Source organism: Scyliorhinus canicula, chromosome 8 (genome assembly GCF_902713615.1).
Source record: "Scyliorhinus canicula chromosome 8, sScyCan1.1, whole genome shotgun sequence".
Classification (NCBI taxonomy): domain Eukaryota; kingdom Metazoa; phylum Chordata; class Chondrichthyes; order Carcharhiniformes; family Scyliorhinidae; genus Scyliorhinus; species Scyliorhinus canicula.
The window spans coordinates 121,948,326-121,969,550 of NC_052153.1; the positions used below are offsets into that span (position 1 = coordinate 121,948,326).

Here is a 21,225-nt window from a genome sequence, read left to right on the forward strand (position 1 = left end):
TACTACACCCATACCAACTTAAATGTTGTCTATCTTCCTTTTCTTATGCGGCCTCGCGCTCCTTCTAGATATCACCCCAGACAGCGCATCAGAAGTGGAGACAGCCTGCTGTCTGTCTCACCGCCTGCCCTGTGATCATCTTGGCAGCCATCCTCTGCAGGGTCTGGACCTCAATAGGCCCAGCCGAACTTTGGGTGTCACAGGTGACAATGTGTCACTTTGTTCTACCTGCTGCCCATGAGATGCGCCAGTGTTAGGTATGGGTAGCACGGGAGCACAATGGTTAGCACTGTTGCTTCACAGCACCAGGGTCGGGTACACCGAGGGAGAATTCAGAATGTTCAAATTACCAGGGTCCCAGGTTCGATTCCCGGCTTGGGTCGCAGTCTGTGAGGATTCTGCCCGTTCTCCCTGTGTCTGTGCGGGTTTCCTCCAGGTGCTCCGGTTTCTTCCCACAAGTCCCGTGCTGTGAGGTAATTTGAACGTTGTGAATCCTCCCTCTGTGTATCCGAACAGACACTGGAATGTGGCAACTAGGGGCTTTTCACAGTAACTTCATTGCAGTGTTAATGTCAGCCTACTTGTGAGAATAAAGATTATTATAAAGGTGGGAGGAGTTCAAAAGGACAGGAGAGTCCCGTCACAGGCAGACATGTCACGGACATACATGGACATTGCAGCAGCGCTCCAGATAATAACCCTTATCCTGGGGGGCGCAGAAAGGACATAGTGAAATGTTGGGAAATGGGTTCTATGTGGGGTTCTGTAGCTGATGGCTTGTATGTGCAAGGCCCCTGGCGAAAGAGGACAATACATGTGTTGAGGTTTGGTGGAGAGTGGGTTGTAAGGGAGATGCAGGCAGGTGGGGTGTTGCTGGCCTCCTTTTGTGTGATCAGAACTCCTGCCTCTTTGGCATTCTTCATTGCTTAAATTGCCACCTGTGTTTTCAGCTGCTAAATCACATGCCTAGGATCAACCTTCTTAACTCTCAATTCCAACACTCGTTCTATCAAGAAGAATGAGAATTTATTGTAGAACCAAATTTGTTTTGGATGATTAAAAATTCATACATTCACAATTCTACTCTGCGCGCACATTAAAACGACCTTGTCGCCTAACTGTGATGATGACAGCTGCACAAACTTTGGTCCTGGCCACTGCCTACTCTGTCTCATCGAATGGCGTCATGATACACCAGGCTCAATATGCAGGAAACACAGTCAAATTCCAAAAAGACAAGTCGGCTCTGATTGGTCAAGGTGTTGCCATGGAGAATGCACCAGGGAACAGTTGCCCCACTCCCCAGACTGAAAAAAGGTGCAATGCCCAGACATGCTCTTTCTACTTGCTCAATGCTACATATATTGAGATACACAACCTGTACCGTTTTTTTGATTTTACAATTACTTCATAGGATCTTTGTTTAATAGTTTAATTCTTGCTTAATGGATTTTCCTTTTCCCAAAATATTGAGCGGAGGAAGTATATATCCTGGTTAGCTGGTGTGAGAAATATTTCCATATTTGACAGTCACCTGACACATTTACCATTTATGGCTTCAACATGTTCTGAAACCTGAGCTATCTGCACTTTTAAAATCACATGGAGCAGTAATCCTTTAAATACATTAAATCCAATAACTCAATATGCACTTGTGTGTCCGTGACCTTGAATGACTTTGAACCTTCATAGCAACAGCGTATCCATGACTTGGAACAATTATTTCAGTGTGTTAACCCAACCATTCATATGGATTTTCTGTCTGGGCTATCAATGTAAAGTCAGTTTGTGTCTAATTTTGTGCTATAGCTTCGTGCTCACTGGGAAAGGATCGCAGACAGACATTACACATAGGAGGCTGGATTCTCCCAAAATGGGGCTATGTCCCCATGCCGGCGTACAAACGCTGGCATTGCACTCCCGAGTTTACTGAAAAAAATACAAGCCGATTCACTTACCTTCAGGGGGCTAGCAAGGACCTGGAGTGCTTCACACAGCTTTGGTCATGGATATGGGCCCCCGTACTTCCGGTTTCAAGTCAGCATGGCAGCAGCCTCCAGCGGCTGCGCCGAGCGCCATGGCAGACTCGGACCGTGGAGGCATCTGGAAGATGTAGGAAGATCAGCCGCGCGCCAGGATCCATCCAGCCCGATCTCTCCCCTGGCCGCCCATAAGGCCCCCCCCAGTGCCTGATTTCTCCCGCCGCCCCATCAGGGCGGCCACGGACTGAGTCCGCAATCACCACGCGAGAATCACGACTGGCCATAGCATGTTAGTTCCATGCCGTCGGGAACTCGGCCGGTCGGGAGCAGAGGATCGCTGGGCGGCCCTCTGGCAATGGCGCCCCAGCCGTGTGGAGTGCTACAAGCACGCGCCGATTTCCGGGGCCCGGAGAATTGCCGAACCGGCTCTGGGCCCGATTTCAGCACCAAATTGGATTTTCCGCCCCTGCGCAAAATGGAATTTTGGCACGGGGCTGTGGAGAATCCAGTCCCAGATATTTATTGTTTTCAGAGAATGGACTGTCTCATCCCCTTCAGATCAAACTGGATGCAAAGATCTGTGTGCTAACTCAATGGGTGCGATTTAACAGGGGTTAAAAAAATCAGAGTCCGTTTCTGGGCATATTTAGTGGGGTGTTTCTCAGCAGCTGCAGCACCAGGAGATACCCCACTATTCAACGGCACTTTATTATTTATTGACCTCGGCGGGGAATGCCCCATTGAGGCTGCACTTACATGATTTCCTGCACTGATGAGCTGAGCTCAGGAAGAGCACTCGTGGATCGGGCAGCATTTTTAAAGGTAGCACTGACCGTTCGACGCCTCCTCAGCATCCCCACCATGGCCTCCAGACCAGTTCCCCCCCCCCCTCCTCAGTGCATCCATCGTACCTATTCTGGGGTCGTTTAGACCCCCTCACCCACCTCTTAAGGGCAAGGCATCCCAGGCCTGACCCCTGGCACAGGCAACCTGGCACCCAGGCACTGCCAGGTGGCACCCTAGCAGTGCCCTTGTCAGCCTGGTAATGCCATGGTGCCTGAGTGCCAGCAAGAGTGCCAGGGTACCACCCTGCCCAGAGATCAACCACCCAGAGGTCACTAATGGCCTGGCAGACACTCCCACCCCCCCCACCCCCCCACCTCCCTATGCCCCACCATGTGCCATTATGACTTGGTCCAGGTTTGTGGGGACCAGTACTAAACGGTGCCCAGTGGAGACCTCTGGGGAGGTTGTTAGTTACAAGGCCCCGGGAGATTATGGCATCGACATACTTAAACGAGCCATATTCTTATCTAGATTGCGCCCAGTGAGGGCGAGTTCCAGATCATGACAGCACACAAAGTTTGGTTTAATTTCGCAAGACGTCTCAAGCGTCGTGAATCTTGCGAGAGGCTTCTCACAAGATTCAACAGCCTTGTCACGTCAACAAGTCGGGGACGAAAAGGCCGGTAAATTTCTCCCACTGTATAGTCCAGCTCCCCTCACCCACGTTTCTTGTTGATGATTTAAGATATCAAACATTTCCTGGGGCTGGTTTAGCTCACAAGGCTAAATCGCTGGCTTATAAAGCAGACCAAGCAGGCCAGCAGCACGGTTCGATTCCCGTACCAGCCTCCCAGGACAGGCGCCGGAATGTGGCGACTAGGGGCTTTTCACAGTAACTTCATTGAAGCCTACTCGTGACAATAAAGCGATTTTCATTTTTCATTTTCATTTTCATTTCCCATGAATGCATATTCCTGACATAGAATGATATCCTTCAGAACATGCAGCCACGAATGAAAACGTAATATGGTAAAGATTTTGGAGATGATTTTCGTTGAGGATTCTCATGATTATATAGGTTATTTACATGCACTAAATTCAAATAATGAAATGTGCATCCAAAATTAATGTAAAGTATTGACTGTTCCAATTATTTGTCTTTGCCCTCGAATAAATTGTGGGTTCATAATTTAGGGAGAGATAATTCAAGATTGTGATCACTAAGACATTATTATGAAGGTCATTTATATGCACTTTTTATGGTTATTTCTGTTTTCTCCTTATGGTGTGCAGTAAACGCAGAGGAGGCATGTTCCGGGGATCTGGCCCAAGTCCGGGCTGAGAGTGAGCAAAGGGGAATTTATACTGAGACTTTTAATGCTACTTCCTGGATTTTCAGAGGTGATGATGTCAACTCTGACAACAATCCCCATCGTCTTGGGAAGAGAACACGACCTACAGCAAGTAATACATTTACACAATTTTATGATATTTATTAAAGCAAATACTATGGCAGGATTTAGCGGGCCACGGGTGCAAATTTCATAATGGCTGCTAAATCTCACGATTTGGGGATTTACGGCGATGGAACGCGATCTTCCCAGGCCCTCTCCGATGAAGCAATCAGGTTCATGCTCTGTAAGGGTGAGAACCTCATTTGCATGAATTTGAATCCATTATGTAATACTTAGCTTTGTTAACATTGCATCTTCAGCCCTCATTTCAACTTCCCAGGTGTGACATCGGTCTGGCACGAATAAGCAGGCTTTGTGACCTCCGAGAGGGGGGAAGGAGATGAGCAGCACTCTCTCCACCTTGCATCAGGGGGTCCAGAACCCGCCTGGTGAGCTCTGATGAGGGGGAGGCTGTTTGGGGATTTCCAGAATGGGGGTCACTGTTGGTGTGCGAGGTCCTGATGTCTGCTGCCTTTGTTGGTTAAACTTTCTTTGAGGGCTGCCTTAGTCTGATCACTGTGGTATGGGGTGGTGGCTGTAGGCCAAATGGGGTGGGAATGGGGTATGATGAGAGACAAGGAGACGGGCCTAATGACCTGGGTGGATGAGACCCTGGTAGAGAAGGCAACACAGTGCCCAGCCTGGGGGGCAGTGGAGGTTTGAGGGGGGCGGGGGGCACATAATGAGTGGCAACAACACTGCAGTGGCACTCTAGGAGTCTTAACTGATCCCTGAATGATGCAGACGGAGTACGGTGGGTGCCTATTAGCTTTGCCTATCCCTGAAGCAGAAAACAATTGTGCCCTCTAACTTTCCTGAGAATCATGCCGTCACGAGTTAAGCCTTAAAAATGTCAGCTGCCCACAGTCTCAAACGGGATGAATACTCAGGGCTCAACTCTTGGGTACATGGGATCGAGAGGCTCTGCCTTACCAGGGTGACTGTGCGGCACCTGTGTCACATCCTTGCCGACTTGGTACAACGTGGTAGTGGAGGACAGCGACTCCTTGTGGCTGTAAAGAACATGGCCGCCCTCAATCTCTATGCAATGGGGTAATTCCAGGGGTTTACGGGTGACCTGTGTGCCATCTCGCAGGCCACGGATATGCTCTATGCAAGGGCTTTGGGCTTTATTCATTTCAACCTGGACCAACAAGGCAAGAGGACTACGGGATTTGGCACCATAACAGGTCTGCAACAGGTGCAGGGGTCAATCGGCTGCACCCATATCGCTGTATGCGCCCTGTGGTATCAGCGAGTCCCCTTCAACAACACTCCCTCAGCGCGCAGCTGGTGTGTGACCACCAGATGAGATTCATGCACGTGTGTACATGTTTTCCAGGAAACATGCATGATAGTTGCATCCCCGGGCAATTGCAGATCCTTGGCATTTTCGAGGGTCATCCAGGCTGCAGAAATTCCTTGTAGGGGACAAGGGATATGCCGAGGTCTTGGCTGATGATGCCAGTGCGGAGGCCAGAGACTGCAGCAAAGGTCCGGTACTGCGAGGCTCACAGTGCCACTCGATATGTGATCGAGCAGTGTATCGGCATCCTGAAGATACGCTTCCACTGCCTCAACAGTGGTGGGTCCATCAGTACAATCCCCAGAGGGTTTCCCTCATTGTGGTAGTTTGCTGTGCCATACATTTCTTTGATGGTGACCACTAATTAACTGCGCCTAACTTTACGCATGTCCACACTATTTTTTTTTAGAACAGTACAGCACAGAACAGGCCCTTCGGCCCTCGATGTTGTGCCGAGCAATGATCACCCTACTCAAGCCGACATATACCTATACCAGTAACCCAACAACCCCCATTAACCTTATTTTTTAGGACACTAAAGGCAATTTAGTCTGGCCAATCCATCTAACCCGCACATCTTTGGACTGTGGGAGGAAACCGGAGCACCCGGAGGAAACCCACGCACACACGGGGAGGATGTGCAGACTCCGCACAGACAGTGACCCAGCCGGGAATCGAACCTGGGACCCTGGAGCTGTGAAGCATTTATGCTAACCACCATGCTACCGTGCTGCCCCATGATTCATTAAAAATCAATAATCTTTACTTGTGTCACAAGTAGGCTTACATTAACACTGCAATGGAGTGAAAATCCCCAAGTCGCCAAAATCCGGCGCCTGTTCGGGTACACAGAGGGAGAATTCAGAATGTCCAGTTCACCTAACAAGCATATCTCTCGGGACTTGTGGGAGGAAACCGGAGCAGCCGGAGGAAACCCACAAAGACACGGGGATAATGTGCAGACTCCGCTCAGACAGTGACCCGAGCCGGGAATTGAACCCGAATGCTAACCACTGTGCTACCATGCCACCCTTGCACTTACTCCATTACACTTACAAACCCTCACACTACGTCTAGGTGTGTTCCATGATGCACAGCAGAGGTGAAGGAGGCCTGCTTCCTTCCACGCCCTATTGACCGAGATGCCCTTAGCAACCATTCTCCGGAGGGCCAGTACCTGGAGGGCCCTGGCATATCTTTGTTGTTATATCTGGTGTTGTTTATTGTTTATTGTCATGTGTACCGAGGTACAGTGAAAAGTATTTTTCTGTGAGCAGCTCAAACAGATCATTTAGTACATGAAAAGACATTAAAATAAAAAGAAAATACATAATAGGGCAACACAAGGTACACAACGTAAATACATAGACACCGGCATCGGGTGAAGCATATAGGAGTGTAGTATTAATCAGGTCAGTCCAGAAGAGGGTCATTTAGGAGTCTGGTATCAGCGGGGAAGAAGCTATTTTTGGATCTGTTCATGCCTGTTCTCAGACTTTTGTATCTCCTGCCCGATGGAAGAACTTGGAAGAGTGAGTAAGCTGGGTAGGAGGGGTCTTTGATTTGAGGGTTCTTTCCCCAGGCAGTGGGAGGTGTAGATAGAGTCAATGGATGGGAGGCAGGTTTTGTGTGCTGGACTGGGCTGTGTTCACGACTCTGAAGTTTCTTGCGGTCCTGGGCCGAGCAGTTGCCATACCAGGCTGTGATGCAGCCCGATAGGATGCTTTCTATGGTGCATCTGTAAAAGTTGGCAAGAGTCAGTGTAGACATGCCGAATGTCCTTAGTTTCCTGAGGAAGTATAGGCGCTGTTGTGCTTTCTTGGTGGCAGCGTCGACGTGAGTGGACCAGGACAGATTTTTGGTGATGTGCACTCCTAGGAATTTGAAGCTGTTAATCATCTCCACCTTGGCCCTGTCGATGCAGACAGGGGTGTGTACATTACTTTGCTTCCTGAAGTCAATGACCAGCTCTTTAGTTTTGCTGACATTGAGGGATAGATTGTTGCCGTTGTTAAGTAATCCTGTTTTTCCCGCTGCACCTGAGATGCACCGGTCGCAAGAAGAGGAGATTCAGATAGGTTGGTCACTCCAAGGGTCTACTGGGTAGAAGGCCCCAGGATGTGCTCCAGTGGATCCTCCTCCCTCCAGTTGCTCGAGGGCCCCTGAGTTACTCCAGGGGCTGAGGGTCAGTTGGAGTGAGATCCAGAAGCCTCAACATCATCTGGTGTTGCCAGTCCTGGAGGCTGCCATTGTCTGCACCATGGAGATGAACCCCTCATCCATGGTCCTCAAGTGCTGAGCCATGCTTTGGAATCCTCCCATCATGGGTATGGCTCTTGCCCCAGGCTTTCCACTGCGCGTACCATGCTTACAGTGTTGGCCTGGGTACCACACATTGCTGGAAACATCTCCTACAACAGAAGTCGCTGGATCTCCTCCATTAGGCCTTGAAGTCGCAGGAGCGTCGCTGAAAACCCCTCCTGGAATTCCCAGCTCTACCTTTGCATTTCCAGCAGCTGAGGGGAACGTGTCCAGAGGCACGACACCTGGCTGATGCACAGCTGAGTCCTATCATCCAACAGACCTCAAACTGTCCAATCCCTAGGACGCTCCTACCTCCACCTGATGTGCATCAGAAGCTGTGTGGTGCTCACCAGACGGTGACCTACTAAGTTTTCCCACTGACGTGAGTGTCTCTGTGATGGTGGATGGTCCGACTTTTAGCTGTGACACTTCATCCATGTCCTTCTCCGAGTTGGTGTCAAGGGTGTGCAGTATGGCACTGCTGGACAGGCCAGGCTCTTTGGTTGCAGTTCCTGCAAGGCAAAGGGCATAGTTTTGGCACATGGCCTGGTCAAGGGTTTAGACTAAACAGAACTCACTTGAGACTTGTCACCTGCATGAAGGTGCAGTGACTCCTCACTTTTCTCTCGCAGACCCACCCCTACTCCTCCCCTGTGAGCTCCATAGCTCTCGCCTCGTACGGAGTCAGGATTCTCAGCTAGGGCATCCCAATGCTAGTTTTCACTCGCACACGACAGTTGTAGGTGATCTTCTTCTGCAGGAACACAAATGGGGATAATGTGATCTGGATGCCTGGTGAATCAGAGGGCGATAACACCTGACATGTGTGAACACTGTGCCTAAGCAGGGAGGGGTTATGATAAGGAATGCCGGGGGATTGGAGGATGCTGGTGGGAGGTCGTGGTGTCCTGGGACCCTGTGAGGTGGGGGAAGGTGGGATTGAGGTGAGATTCCGGGGCGATAGAAGAATGGATTGCAGAGAGGAGATAGGGAGCACTTACCTTTGCTGATCGGAGTAGGTCATTCATCTTTTTTCTGTATTGTACACCCATCCTCTTAGTCAGGCTGTTGGCACTGACCAGTGCTGCACCATCTCCCAGGCGAGATTCCTCACCTTGCTGGAGTGCCTCCTGCTAGCCTGAGGGTATACTGTAGTTTGTCTCTCCTCCACGGCACGCAGCAAACAGCTGGAGGACCCCCTCCAAAAATCTAGGAACTGGTTTCCTCGCTGCCAGCCTGCTGGCTTGAGTGAGAGCAAATGCTGTGGAGCTGTTTAAATGTAGAGCCCCCTTCATTGAAATGCTCAGATGACCGTCTGGGCAGGTGAATCAGATGCTTTGCACCTCAGGCGTACCGCCTTTCATGTGGGGAAAGAAAACTTTTCCAATTTCCTGAACATTGCAGTCTGGATCGCACCGCTAGGGCCGACAGGAATTGCTTCCATTTTCTCACCAAAAATTACATTTTTGTCAATTTTGTGGAAAATTCAGCCATCTGTTTTTAAAATAATATTTCTGTGATTTAAAAAAATGCGGATGCAATATCCTACACCTGATCTGCACATGGGGTCCAAGTGCATATTTGTGAACGTACCTGCTTTTGTAAGGCCCATTGCTTAGTAAGTCAGCATTATCTGCATTGCTATGTTTTTTATTTTAAAAATGTTTTAATTCAAATTTTCAAATTTCAACATTTTAACAATTAAACATATAACACACATAACATTTACAAAATAAACCCAACCCAAGATAAACCAAAACCGCAGGTCCAATCTCCTCCCCATCTTCCACCCTCCCCAACAGTTGGCTGCAACCAGCTCCCCAAAATGCAATACAAACAAACCCCATCTGCTGTGGAGCCCTTCACTCGCCCTGCTCAGAGCAATTTTCACCTTCTCCAAATACAAGAATTTTTTTAGCTCCCCCAGCTACACCGAGGAACAGGATGGAAAAGCTGATCTCCACCCCAACAGGACCCACCTGCGAGCTATCAACGAGGTAAAGGCGAAAACATCTGCCCCCGCTCCCATCTGCAATTCCAGCAAATCCAGAGGACTGGGCTCTGAATCTATAGAATTGCGGACATGGTGCAGAAGAACGACCCCCAAAACTTCTCCAACTTCAGGCAGGATCAGAACATGTGTACGTGATTAGCTGGGCCCCTCCCACACCACGTACAATATTCTCCACCCCCTCAAACAACCGGCTCATCCTCACCTTTGGCAGGTGCTCTCTGTGCACCATATTTACCTGCTTCAACCCCAGCCTCGCAGCACCTCACACCACAGCCCCTCCTCCCGTGCCATCCCCAGCTGCTCTTCCTACTTGGCCTTAATCCCCTCCTGAGATGCCCTATCCTCCTCGAAAATCCTCCCATAAATCGCCGAGACAAGCACCCCTTCCAACCCCATCACCGACAACATCCCCTCCCGCAATCAGGAGGGCAGAACCACCGGAAAGATCGGAGAGACCTTTTTCACAAAATCTCATTGCCTGCATGTACCTCAAACCCACTCCTCTTGGCACCCCAAACTTCGCCCCCAACCCCTGCAGGCTTGCAAACCATCCTTTTAGGAACAGATCCTTTATTTCCACCATCCCTCACTCCTCCCATCCTCGAAACCTCGCATCCATCCTCCCAGGCTCAAACTCATGGTTCCCCCGAATCGGTATCAACTTCTGCCCTGCCCCCAACTTAAAGTGCTGTCGAAATTGCCTCCATAATTTCAGCGTGGTCTCCCCGAATACCTCCCAGGGCATACAGAAGTGGCGCCATTGCCAATGCCCACAACCCCGACCCCTTACAAAAACCTGCCTCCATCTTCACCTGCAATGCCTCCGTCTCCCTGCTCCAGTCCACACTTTCTCAGTGTTCACTAGTAGTACAACAAGTTTGTTAGAGCCAATTGTCACGCTCTCTGGAGCACCGTCCTCCTAATCCTTGCTACCTTGCCCACACAAACAACAAAATCAGCCTCTCCACCCCCATAAAAAAATATTTTTGGCAAAAAAGCAAGAACACAAGAATAGAAACCTTGGCAAAATGTTCATCTTAACCACCTGCACCCAGCCTGCCAACAATCGGGGAAGGTTATCCACATCTCTATATTGTACCATGAAGGGTTAACAGACATGACATGCTCATGTATGACGCAGATGATGTATCACTGAGATCAGTCATTGATGTACCATCAATTCGACTCAAGACACGATTAGGATCCGAACTGTGGCTTTAATCAGCTAGTTGTTAGCCCGGTAGTCGACTACAGAGAATGGCCGACTGCCGGGAACTCTGGGTACTTATACCCCACTTCGGAGGCGGGGCCTACTTGCCTCTCGACCAATTGGACAGCAGTCACATGACTAGTCCCAACCAATTGGACGAGAGGCACATGACCAGCCAGAGCCAATGTGAAGCCAGTGCTCTGCACCAATGGCAGTGCTCATATCCATACAACCACATTCACCCCTTGTGGAGAAAGAAGGCGGGGGGGGGGGTAAGTGGGAAAGAGAGGGGGGGGGTCCGAGGACTGGTGGTATGAGCAGCGAAAATCGATAAGGATGGGCTGCCCACTGGCTCGTGGCAAAACAATACTACTACTAATAACAACAGAATACATAAAAATGTCCAAAAAACAGTCCCATGGCCGCATCAGATGGAGACGATCAGCCTGTCGGGTGCCCGTGGTGTTCTGGAGGACCGTCGCAGTGGAGCCGGTGACATCGGGCCGATGGTCGTCCTTGCCTCCGGGAGCGTTGGTCGTAGATGTGTCTCCGTACTCCGTGCCAGTGGTGGAGACGCTGTAATCGGGGAAGAGGGGGCATGTGCGCTGGGTCCTGGGGGCACGGGAGGCGCTGGGGGGAATTGGGGTTGGAGGGGGGGTGTTGATGTAGGGGGGGAAGGCCGCACGCCGGCTGGTGCCAGGTCCCGAAGCGAGACCGTGTCCTGCCGACCGTCGGGATACTCCACGTACGCATATTGCGGGTTGGCGTGGAGTAACTGGACTCGCTCAACCAACGGGTCGGACATGTTTCCGGAGAAAGATGGGCCCGGGGGTGGCCAGCCAAGTCGGGAGAGGGGATCCTGAGGACGACTTCCTGGGGAAAACAAGAAGACGTTCATGAGGTGTTTGATTAGTGGTAGTACAGAGGAGAGACCGGATTGAATGCAGGGCGTCGGGAATGACTTCTTGCCAACGGGGAATAGGGAGATCTCTAGACCATAGGGCCAGCAGAATGGTCTTCCAAATGGTGTCATTCTCCCGCTCGACCTGACCGTTACCCCGGGGGTTATAACTGGTCGACCTGCTAGAGGCTATGCCCCTGCTCAGCAGGAACTGACGCAGTTCGTCACTCATAAAAGAGGACCCCCGGTCGCTGTGGATGTACGCGGGGTAACCGAACAGGGAGAAGATGGATAGGAGGGCCTTTATGACGGTTGTTGTGGTCATGTCGGGACAGGAAATGGCGAAAGGGAAGCGAGAGTATTCGTCGATAACACTCAAGAAATACGTGTTACGGTTGTTGGAGGGGAGGGGACCCTTGAAGTCTATACTGAGACGTTCAAAGGGGCGGAATGCCTTGATCAGATGCGCTCGTTCGGGGCGGTAGAAGTGCGGTTTGCACTCGGCGCAGACGTGGCAGTCCCTAGTGACGGTCCTGACTTCCTCGATGGAGTAGGGCAGGTTGTGGGTCTTAATAAAATGGTAGAAACGGGTGACTCCTGGATGGCAGAGGTCCGTGTGTAGGGAGCGGAGGCGGTCAATCTGCGCGCTGGCGCAGGTACCGCGGGATAGGGCATCGGAAGGCTCGTTGAGCTTCCCAGGACGATACAAGATATCGTAGTTGTACGTGGACAACTCGATCCGCCACTGCAAGATCTTGTCATTCTTGATCTTGCCCCTCTGTGCATTGTCGAACATGAAAGCTACTGACCGTTGGTCTGTGAGGAGGGTAAACCTCCTGCCGGCCAGATAGTGCCTCCAATATCACACAGCTTCGACTATGGCCTGAGCCTCCTTTTCCACCGAGGAATGGCGGATTTCGGAAGCGTGGAGGAATAGGGCCGCCGAATTGAAAGGTCAAGCTCTGCAGGTTGCACTGGAAGTCCAGGCCCAAGAGTGCCGGAGCGCATAGGCGGGGGAGAATGAGGAGTTTGAAGTCTTTGAAAACCCTCCCCTGGACGGTGAGGTCCGCTATGCAGCACCCGGTGATTTGGACAGAGTGCGAACCTGAGGCCAATTCAATTTTATGTTTAACTGGGTGGATGGGGAGCACGCAGCGTCTTACCGTGTAGGGGTGGACGAAACTTTCCGTGCTCCCGGAGTCCAGCAAGCACCTCGTTTGGTGTCCGTTGAGCTGAACCGTTGTAGACTTGGCGAGCGTGCGTGGTCGCGACTATCGAGTCTGATGGAAGCCAGTCGTGGTGAGAGTTCCAGATCCACCTCAGTGGCAGAGTAATCGCTTGCAGGGCCTTCCGTATTGGCCCAAGATGGCAGCGCCCAGGACCCGCACGTGGAGTCGGGGTCCCAAGATGGCGGCGCCCATGGCCCGCACATGGTGTCCAGGGCCCAAGATGGTGGCGCCCGTGGGAGCCTCGTGGCGGCTAGGGGCAGTGTCAGCGGCGTCTGCGGGCCGGTCAGGGCAGCTGGGAGCGTGGGTCGGGAGGACCGTGGGGCCGTTGCGGGAGCCGGGAGGCAGGCCAGAGAGGTTGGTGCGCGGCGTGGGGCCCTGGGGGGGACCCGGGGGGGGGGGGGGGGGGGGCGATCCGCGGTCGCTGCGTGGGACAGCAGCGACCGACTTGTGGCCCTTCTTCCCGCAGCTCTTACACAGAGGGGAGCGGGCCGGGCAGCGCGGGTGGGGGTGCTTTGAGGGGCCACAGAATTAGCAACGGGGCCCCGCTAGTTTGTTGGAGCGACCCGCGGTGCAGGCTTGCTCCCCAAGCTTGCACCGCGGGTCGGGGTCCACGGAGGACGGGGGTGGCGCGTGCCATGAAGTCCAGGGGGTTGCTGCGTGGCCGGGGGCGTATGCACGGGCGTTCAGGTCAGCAACCTCCAGGGAGGTTGCAAGAGTCCTTGCCTCAGTTATGCTGAGGGCGTTTTTCTCTAGCAATCGTTGGCAGATAAAAGGGGACTGCATGCCAGCAACGCAAGCGTCTCTGATTAGAAGTTCCATGTGCTCCATCGCCGAAACTTGGAGACATGCGCACTAGAGACATGCGGACATTCTGCCTAAAGCTGCGAGGGCCTGGTAAAACTCGCCAAGGGACTCACCAGGGAACTGTTGTCTGGTCGTCAGGAGATGCCGTGCGTATACTTCGTTGACCGGCCAGAGAAAGTGTCTTTTGAGAATCTCCATGAGCGCATCAAAATTGCCTTCATCCTCGATCATTGCGTAGATCGCTGTGCCCACGCATGAGTGGAGGATGTGGAGTTTCTGCTCCTTGGTGGGCTTGCCGGCTGCAGTCGTCAGGTAGCTATTAAAACACGCCTGCCAGTGTTTAAAAACTGCTCAACCAGAAATCTGATGCGGCGGGACATAGAAACCCGCCCCATGCCCAGGAGCAACAGTCCTGCTTTGTAACCTATTTAAATTTAGATGTTGTTCTAATAAATGAGGGTTAAGCACAAACCAGAGTATGTCCACAGTTTGTCTAGTAAGCAAGTACCATGTCTAGAGTCCTCAGAGTAGAAGAACTATCTCAGAACATGGTGACAGCAGTCGAGACATTGATGTCAAAAAATACATCAGTGTTGTAGAAGGAAACACATAGCGAAGGAAAACAAATCAATAGAAGGAGGACGAACACTGAAGATAGCCATACCTGGTGAACAATCCCTGCCCCTGCGCACCCTCCCCCTCCCATTTGACTGTCCTGAAGGCCGACAGAGAGACCAGTATTGGTAATTATGGAAATACCATTTCCATTAATATTAAGCAGCATCAGACATACACACTAAATATAATAATCTTTATTGTCACAGGTACATTTACACTGCAATGAAGTTACTGTGAAAAGCGCATAGTTGCCACATTCATGCACCTGTTCAGGTACACAGAGAGAGAATTCAGAATGTACAACTCACCTAACAGCACATCTTTTAGGACTGTGGGAGGAAACCAGAGCATAGAACATAGAACAGTACAGCACAGAACAGGCCCTTCGGCCCTCGATGTTGTGCCGAGCAATGATCACCCTACTCAAACCCACATATCCACCCTATACCCGTAACCCAACAAACCCCCCTTAACCTTACTTTTTAGGACACTACGGGCAATTTAGCATGGCCAATCCACCTAACCCACACATCTTTGGACTGTGGGAGGAAACCGGAGCACCCGGAGGAAACCCACGCACACACGGGGAGGACGTGCAGACTCCGCACAGACAGTGACCCAGCCGGGAATCGAACCTGGGACCCTGGAGCTGTGAAGCATTTATGCTAACCACCATGCTACCGTGCTGCCTTTACCAGAGCACCCGGAGGAAACCCACGCAGACACACGGAGAATGTGCAGATTCCATATAGACAGTGACACAAGCTGGGAATCGAACCGGGGACCATGGAGATATGAAGCAACAGTGCTACCACTGTGCCAGCGTGCCTCCCAAGAGCAGAAGTATCAAGCTAGTTCCTTTCTTTATGTTGTAGGTCTAGTAGCACACAACATTTTCCTTAAACAGGGAGTGGAGGAGTCCACCGAGAACTCGGTTTTCAAAGCCTTTGATGTCTATTTTAGCCCAAAGCAAAACTTATTGATTGAGCTTGTTTTAACTAAAGGTTCCTATGAGCTGGAGAGTCAACTGAATTATTTGAACCGAACTATATTGCCCAGCTAGTTCTTGGGGATAAGACCAGATGGCATACTTTTAAAGTAGGGGTCACCCATTTAAGACAGAGATGAGGATGAATTCCGTCTCTCAGAGGGTAGTGAATCTGTGGAATTCTATATCGCAGAGAGCTGTCGAGGCTGGGTTGTCAAGTATGTTTAATAATTGCTTACTGTCAAAAGTAGGCTTCAATGAAGTTACTATGAAAAGCCCCTGGTCACCACATTCCGGCACCTGTTCAGGGAGGCCGGTACGGGAATTGAACCCGCGCTGCTGGTCTTGTTCTGTATTACAACCAGCTGTTTAGTCCACTGTGCTATACCAGTTTAAGGCTGAGATAGAATTTCAATCAGCAAGGGAATCAAGGGTTATGGGGCTAAGACTGGAAAATGGAGTCGAGGATTATATCAGATCAGCCATGATCTCATTGAATGGCGGAGCAGACTCGATGGCCTACCTCTGAATGGCCTACCTCTGCTCCTATGTCTTAAGGTTCATACACAACAAAGTCCCAGAAACATCAAATTCAACAAATAATCAGCTCAACATTTTTGATGGTTTTGGTTGAGGGAGGAATGTTGACGGGTACACTGATTTTCAAGGGGGGGGGGTGAATTTAAAAAGCGGCGCCACTCCCAATTTCGGCGCCAAAACGGATTCTCCACCCCATCGCCGATCGTGATTTCGCCGTCGAGAAGCGGAGAATCCAGCCCATGATCTTCTAATTCAGCACCACCCGTGTCTATCCTGATCTTCTTTACCTTTGGTTCTTAGGGGGCATAGCCTCAAAATAAGGGGAAGTAGATTTAGGAGTTTAGGAGGAACTTCTTCACCCAAAGGCTTGTGAATCGATGGAATTCCCTGCCCAGTGAAGCAGTTGAGGCTCAAAGAACAAAGAAAAATTGCAGTACAGCAACAGGCCATTCGACCCTCCAAGCCTGCGCCGATCCAGATCCTCTATCTAAAACTGTTGCCTATTTTCTAAGGATCTGTATCTCTCTGCTCCCTGGCCATTCATGTATCTGTCTAGATACATCTTAAATGACGCTATCGTGCTCACCTCTATCACCTCCGCCGGCAATGCGTTCCAGGCACCCACCACCCTCTGCGTAAAGAACTTTCCACCCATATCTCCCTTAAACTTTTCCCCTCTCACCTTGAACTCAGGACCCCTAGTAATTGAGTCCCCCACTCTGGGAAAAAGCTTCTTGCTATCCACCCTGTCTATACCTCTCATGATTTTGTAGACCTCAATAAGGTCCCTCCTCAACCTACGTCTTTCTAATGAAAATAATCTTAATCTACTCAACCTCTCTTCATAGCTAGCTCCCTCCATACCAGGCAACATCCTGGTAAACCTCCGCTGCACCTTCTCCAAAGCATCCACATCCTTTTGGTAATGTGGCGACCAGAACTGTACGTAGTATTCCAAATGTGGCCAAACCAAAGTCTTATACAACTGTAACATGACCTGCCAACTCTTGTACTCAATACCCCTTCCGATGAAGGAAAGCATGCTGTATGCCTTCTTGACCACTCTATCGACCTGTGCAGCCACTTTCAGGGTACAATGGACCTGAACACCCAGATCTCTCTGTACATCAATTTTCCCCGGGGCTTTTTCATTTACTGTATAGTTTGCTCTTGAATTGGATCTTCCAAAATGCATCACGTCGCATTTGCCCGGATTGAACTCCATCTGCCATTTCTCCGCCCAACTCGCCAATCTATCTATATTCTGCTGTATTCTCTGACAGTCCCCTTCACTATCTGCTACTCCACCATTCTTAGTGTCATCTGCAAACTTGGTAATCAGACCACCTATACCTTCCTCCAGATCATTTATGTATATCACAAAGAACAGTGGTCCCAGCACGGACCCCTGTGGAACATCACTGGTCACAGTTCTACATTTTGAGAAACTCCCTTCCACTACTACTCTCTATCTCCTATTGCCCAGCCAGTTCTTTATCCATCTAGCTAGTACACCCTGGACCCCATGAGACTTCACTTTCTCCATCAGCCTACCATGGGGAACCTTATCAAATACCTTACTGAAGTCCATGTATATGACATCTACAGCCCTTCCGTCATCAATCAACTTTGTCACTTCCTCAAAGAATTCTATTAAGTTGGTAAGACATGACCTTCCCTGCACAAAACCATGTTGCCTATCACTCATAAGCCCATTTCTTCCAAATGGGAATAGATCCTATCCCTCAGTATCTTTTCCAGCAGCTTCCCTACCATCGACTTCAGGCTCACCAGTCTATAATTACCTGGATTATCCCTGCTACCCTTCTTAAACAAGGGAACAATATTAGCAATTTTCCAGTCCTCCGGTACCTCACCCATGTTAAAGGATGCTGCAAAGATATCTGTTAAGGCCCCAGCTATTTCCTCTTTCACTTCCCTCTGTAACCTGGGATAGATCCCATCCGGACCTGGGGACTTGTCCACCTTAATGTCTTTTAGAATACCCAACACATCCTCCCTCCTTATGCCGACTTGACCTAGAGTAATCAAACATCTATCCCTAACCTCAATATCCGTCATGTCCCTCTCCTCGGTGAATACCGATGCAAAGTACTCGTTAAGAATCTCACCCATTTTCTCTGACTCCACGCATAACTTTCCTCCTTTGTCCTTGAGTGGGCCAACCATTTATCTAGTTACCCTCTTGCTCCTTATCTATGACTAAAAGGCTTTGGGATTTTCCTTAATCCTGTTTGCTAATGATATTTCATGACCCCTTTTAGCCCTCTTGATTCCTCGTTTCAGATTAGTCCTACATTCCCGATATTCTTCCAAAGCTTCGTCTGTCTTCAGTCGCCTAGACCTTATGTATGCTGCCTTTTTCCTCTTAGCTAGTCTCACAATTTCACCTGTCACCATGGTTCCCTAATCTTGCCATTTCTATCCCTCAATTTCACAGGGACATGTCTGTCCTGCACTCTAATCAACCTCTTTTTAAAAGCCTCCCACATATCAAATTTGGATTTACCTTCAAACAGCTGCCCCCAATCCACATTCCCTAGCTCCTGCCGAATTTTGCTATAGTTGGCCTTCCCCCACTTTAGCACTCTTCCTTTAGGACCACTCTCATCTTTGTCCATGAGTATTCTAAAACTTACAGAATTGTGATAACTATTCCCAAAGTAATCCCCGACTGAAACTTCAACCACCTGGCCGGGCTCATTCCCCAACACCAGGTCCAGTATGGCCCCTTTCTGAATTGGACTATTTACATACTGCTCTAGAAAACCCTCCTGGATGCTCCTTACAAATTCTGCTCCATTTAGACCTCTGACACTAAGTGTATCCCAGTCAATGTTGGGAAAATTAAAATCTCCTATCACCACCACCCTGTTGCTCCTACATCTTTCCATAATATGTTTACATATTTATACCTCTATCTAACGCTCGCTGTTGGGAGGTCTGTAGTACAGCCCCAACATTGTTACCGCATCCTTCCCATTTCTGAGCTCTGCCCATATCGCCTCACTGCTCGAGTCCTCCATAGTGCCCTCCTTCAGCACAGCTGTGATATCCTCTCTGACCAGTAATGCAACTCCTCCACCCCTTTTACCTCCCTCTCTATCCCTCCTGAAGCATCGATATCCTGGGATATTTAGTTGCCAATCATGCCCTTCCCTCAACCAAGTCTCAGTAATAGCAATATCATCATACTCCCAGGTACTAATCCAAGCCCTAAATTCATCTGCCTTACCTACTACACTTCTTTCATTAAAACAAATGCACCTCAGACCACCAGTCCCTTTGCGTTCATCATCTGCTCCCTGTCTACTCCTCCCCTTAGTCACGCTGACATCATGATCTAGTTCCTTACAGGCTTTAGTTACTACCTCCTTACTGTCCACTAACCTCCTCATTTGGTTCCCATCCCCCTGCCACATTCGTTTAAACCCTCCCCAACAGCGTTAGCAAAAGCACCCCCAAGGACATTGGTTCCAGTCCGGCCCAGGTGTAGACCGTCCAATTTGTTGTAGTCCCACCTCCCCCAGAACCGGTCCCAATGTCCCAAAAATCTGAACCCCTCCCTCCTGCACCATCCCTCAAGCCACGCATTCATCCTGCCTATTCTTTCATTTCTACTCTGACTACCACATGGCACTGGTAGCAATCCTGAGATTACTACCTCTGAGGTCCGACTTTTTAACTTGGCTCCTAACTCCCTAAATTCTGCTTGTATGACCTCATCCCGTTTTTTTACCTCTATCATTGGTGCCTATATGCACCATAACAACTGGCTGTTCACCCTCCCCCTTCAGAATGTTCTGCAGCCAATCTGAGACATCCCTGACCTGTGCACCTGGGAGGCAACATACCATTCGGGAGTCTCGTTTTCAACCACAGAACCGCCTATCTACTCCCCTTACAATTTAATCGCCTATGACTATAGCCCTTCCACTCTTTTTCCCGCCCTTCTGTACAGCAGAGCCAGTCATGGTGCCATGAACCTGGCTACTGCTGCCTTCCCCTGGTGAGGCATCTTCCTCAAGAGTATCCAAAACGATCTACCTGTTTTGGAGTGAGACGACCGCAGGGCACACCTGCACTGCCTTCCTGCTCTTTCTCTGCCTTTTGGTCACCCATTCCCTTTCTCCCTCAGCAATCCTAATCTGTGGTGTGACCAATTCACTAAACGTGCTATCCACGACCTCCTCAGCATCGCGAATGTTCCAAAGTGAGTCCATCCGCAGCTTCGGAGCCGTCATGCGGTCTAACAGGAGCTGCAGCTGGAGACACTTTCCACACGTGAAAGAGCCAGGGACATCAGCCACGTCCCTGAGCTCCCATATTGAGCAAGAGGAGCAGAACCTTAATCTTAAGATTAACTTAGTCCAACTATAATATCAAATAATAGATAAATGAAAAAGGACAAAAAAAGAAAAATTGTTACCAATCACACGATTAAAAAAAATAGAAATAGAAAGACCTTACCTTATCAACACACCTCAGGGAAAAGAAAAACTACTTACCAGTCACCAGCCAATCACTTACCTACTGGCTGTGACGTCACGGTTCAACTTCTTTCTACTTATACCTGCCCTTGAATCTCCCTCTTGATCTTTACTCGGCTGGGATCCTTACAGAGATTGTTTGTTTTGCTTAGAGGAGGAGGGAAGGAGGGAAACACTGACGAAGTGTTTGGGGTTTAACTGTCACTTGACAACAGCTCCTCCACAAACCACCTTCTGGATACAGTGACCGCAATGCACTGATGCAAATATTCCCTGCAACAGCCAATCAGCGGCTCCACTCTGCTGCCCTCTGCTGGATGCTTGCCTTCACTTGACCATGGAGGGTGACTTGCTCAGGTACACCTTCTGGATACAGTGACCGCAATGCACTGATGCAAAGTGCTCCTTCATTAAATGTTTTCAAGATAAAGATAGATAGTTTTTTGGAGAATAAAGGGTTATGGTGTTCGGGCCTGAAAGTGGAGCTGAGTCGACAAAAGATCAGCCATGATCTCATTGAATGACGGAGCGGACTCGAAGGGCCAGATGACCAACTCGTGGTACTAGTTCTTATGTTT

General features: G+C 49.9%; 1 protein-coding gene across 1 annotated transcript in view; it reads left to right on the top strand.

Annotated features, from left to right (window-relative positions):
* Positions 1-21,225, top strand: part of pdzph1 (PDZ and pleckstrin homology domains 1) — a 103,229-nt gene that overhangs the window by 45,202 nt on the left and 36,802 nt on the right. Inside the window, exon 5 of the mRNA XM_038805158.1 lies at positions 4,062-4,232. Within this exon, the coding sequence (XP_038661086.1) occupies positions 4,062-4,232 (171 nt within the window). The remainder of the gene's footprint in view (positions 1-4,061; positions 4,233-21,225) is intronic.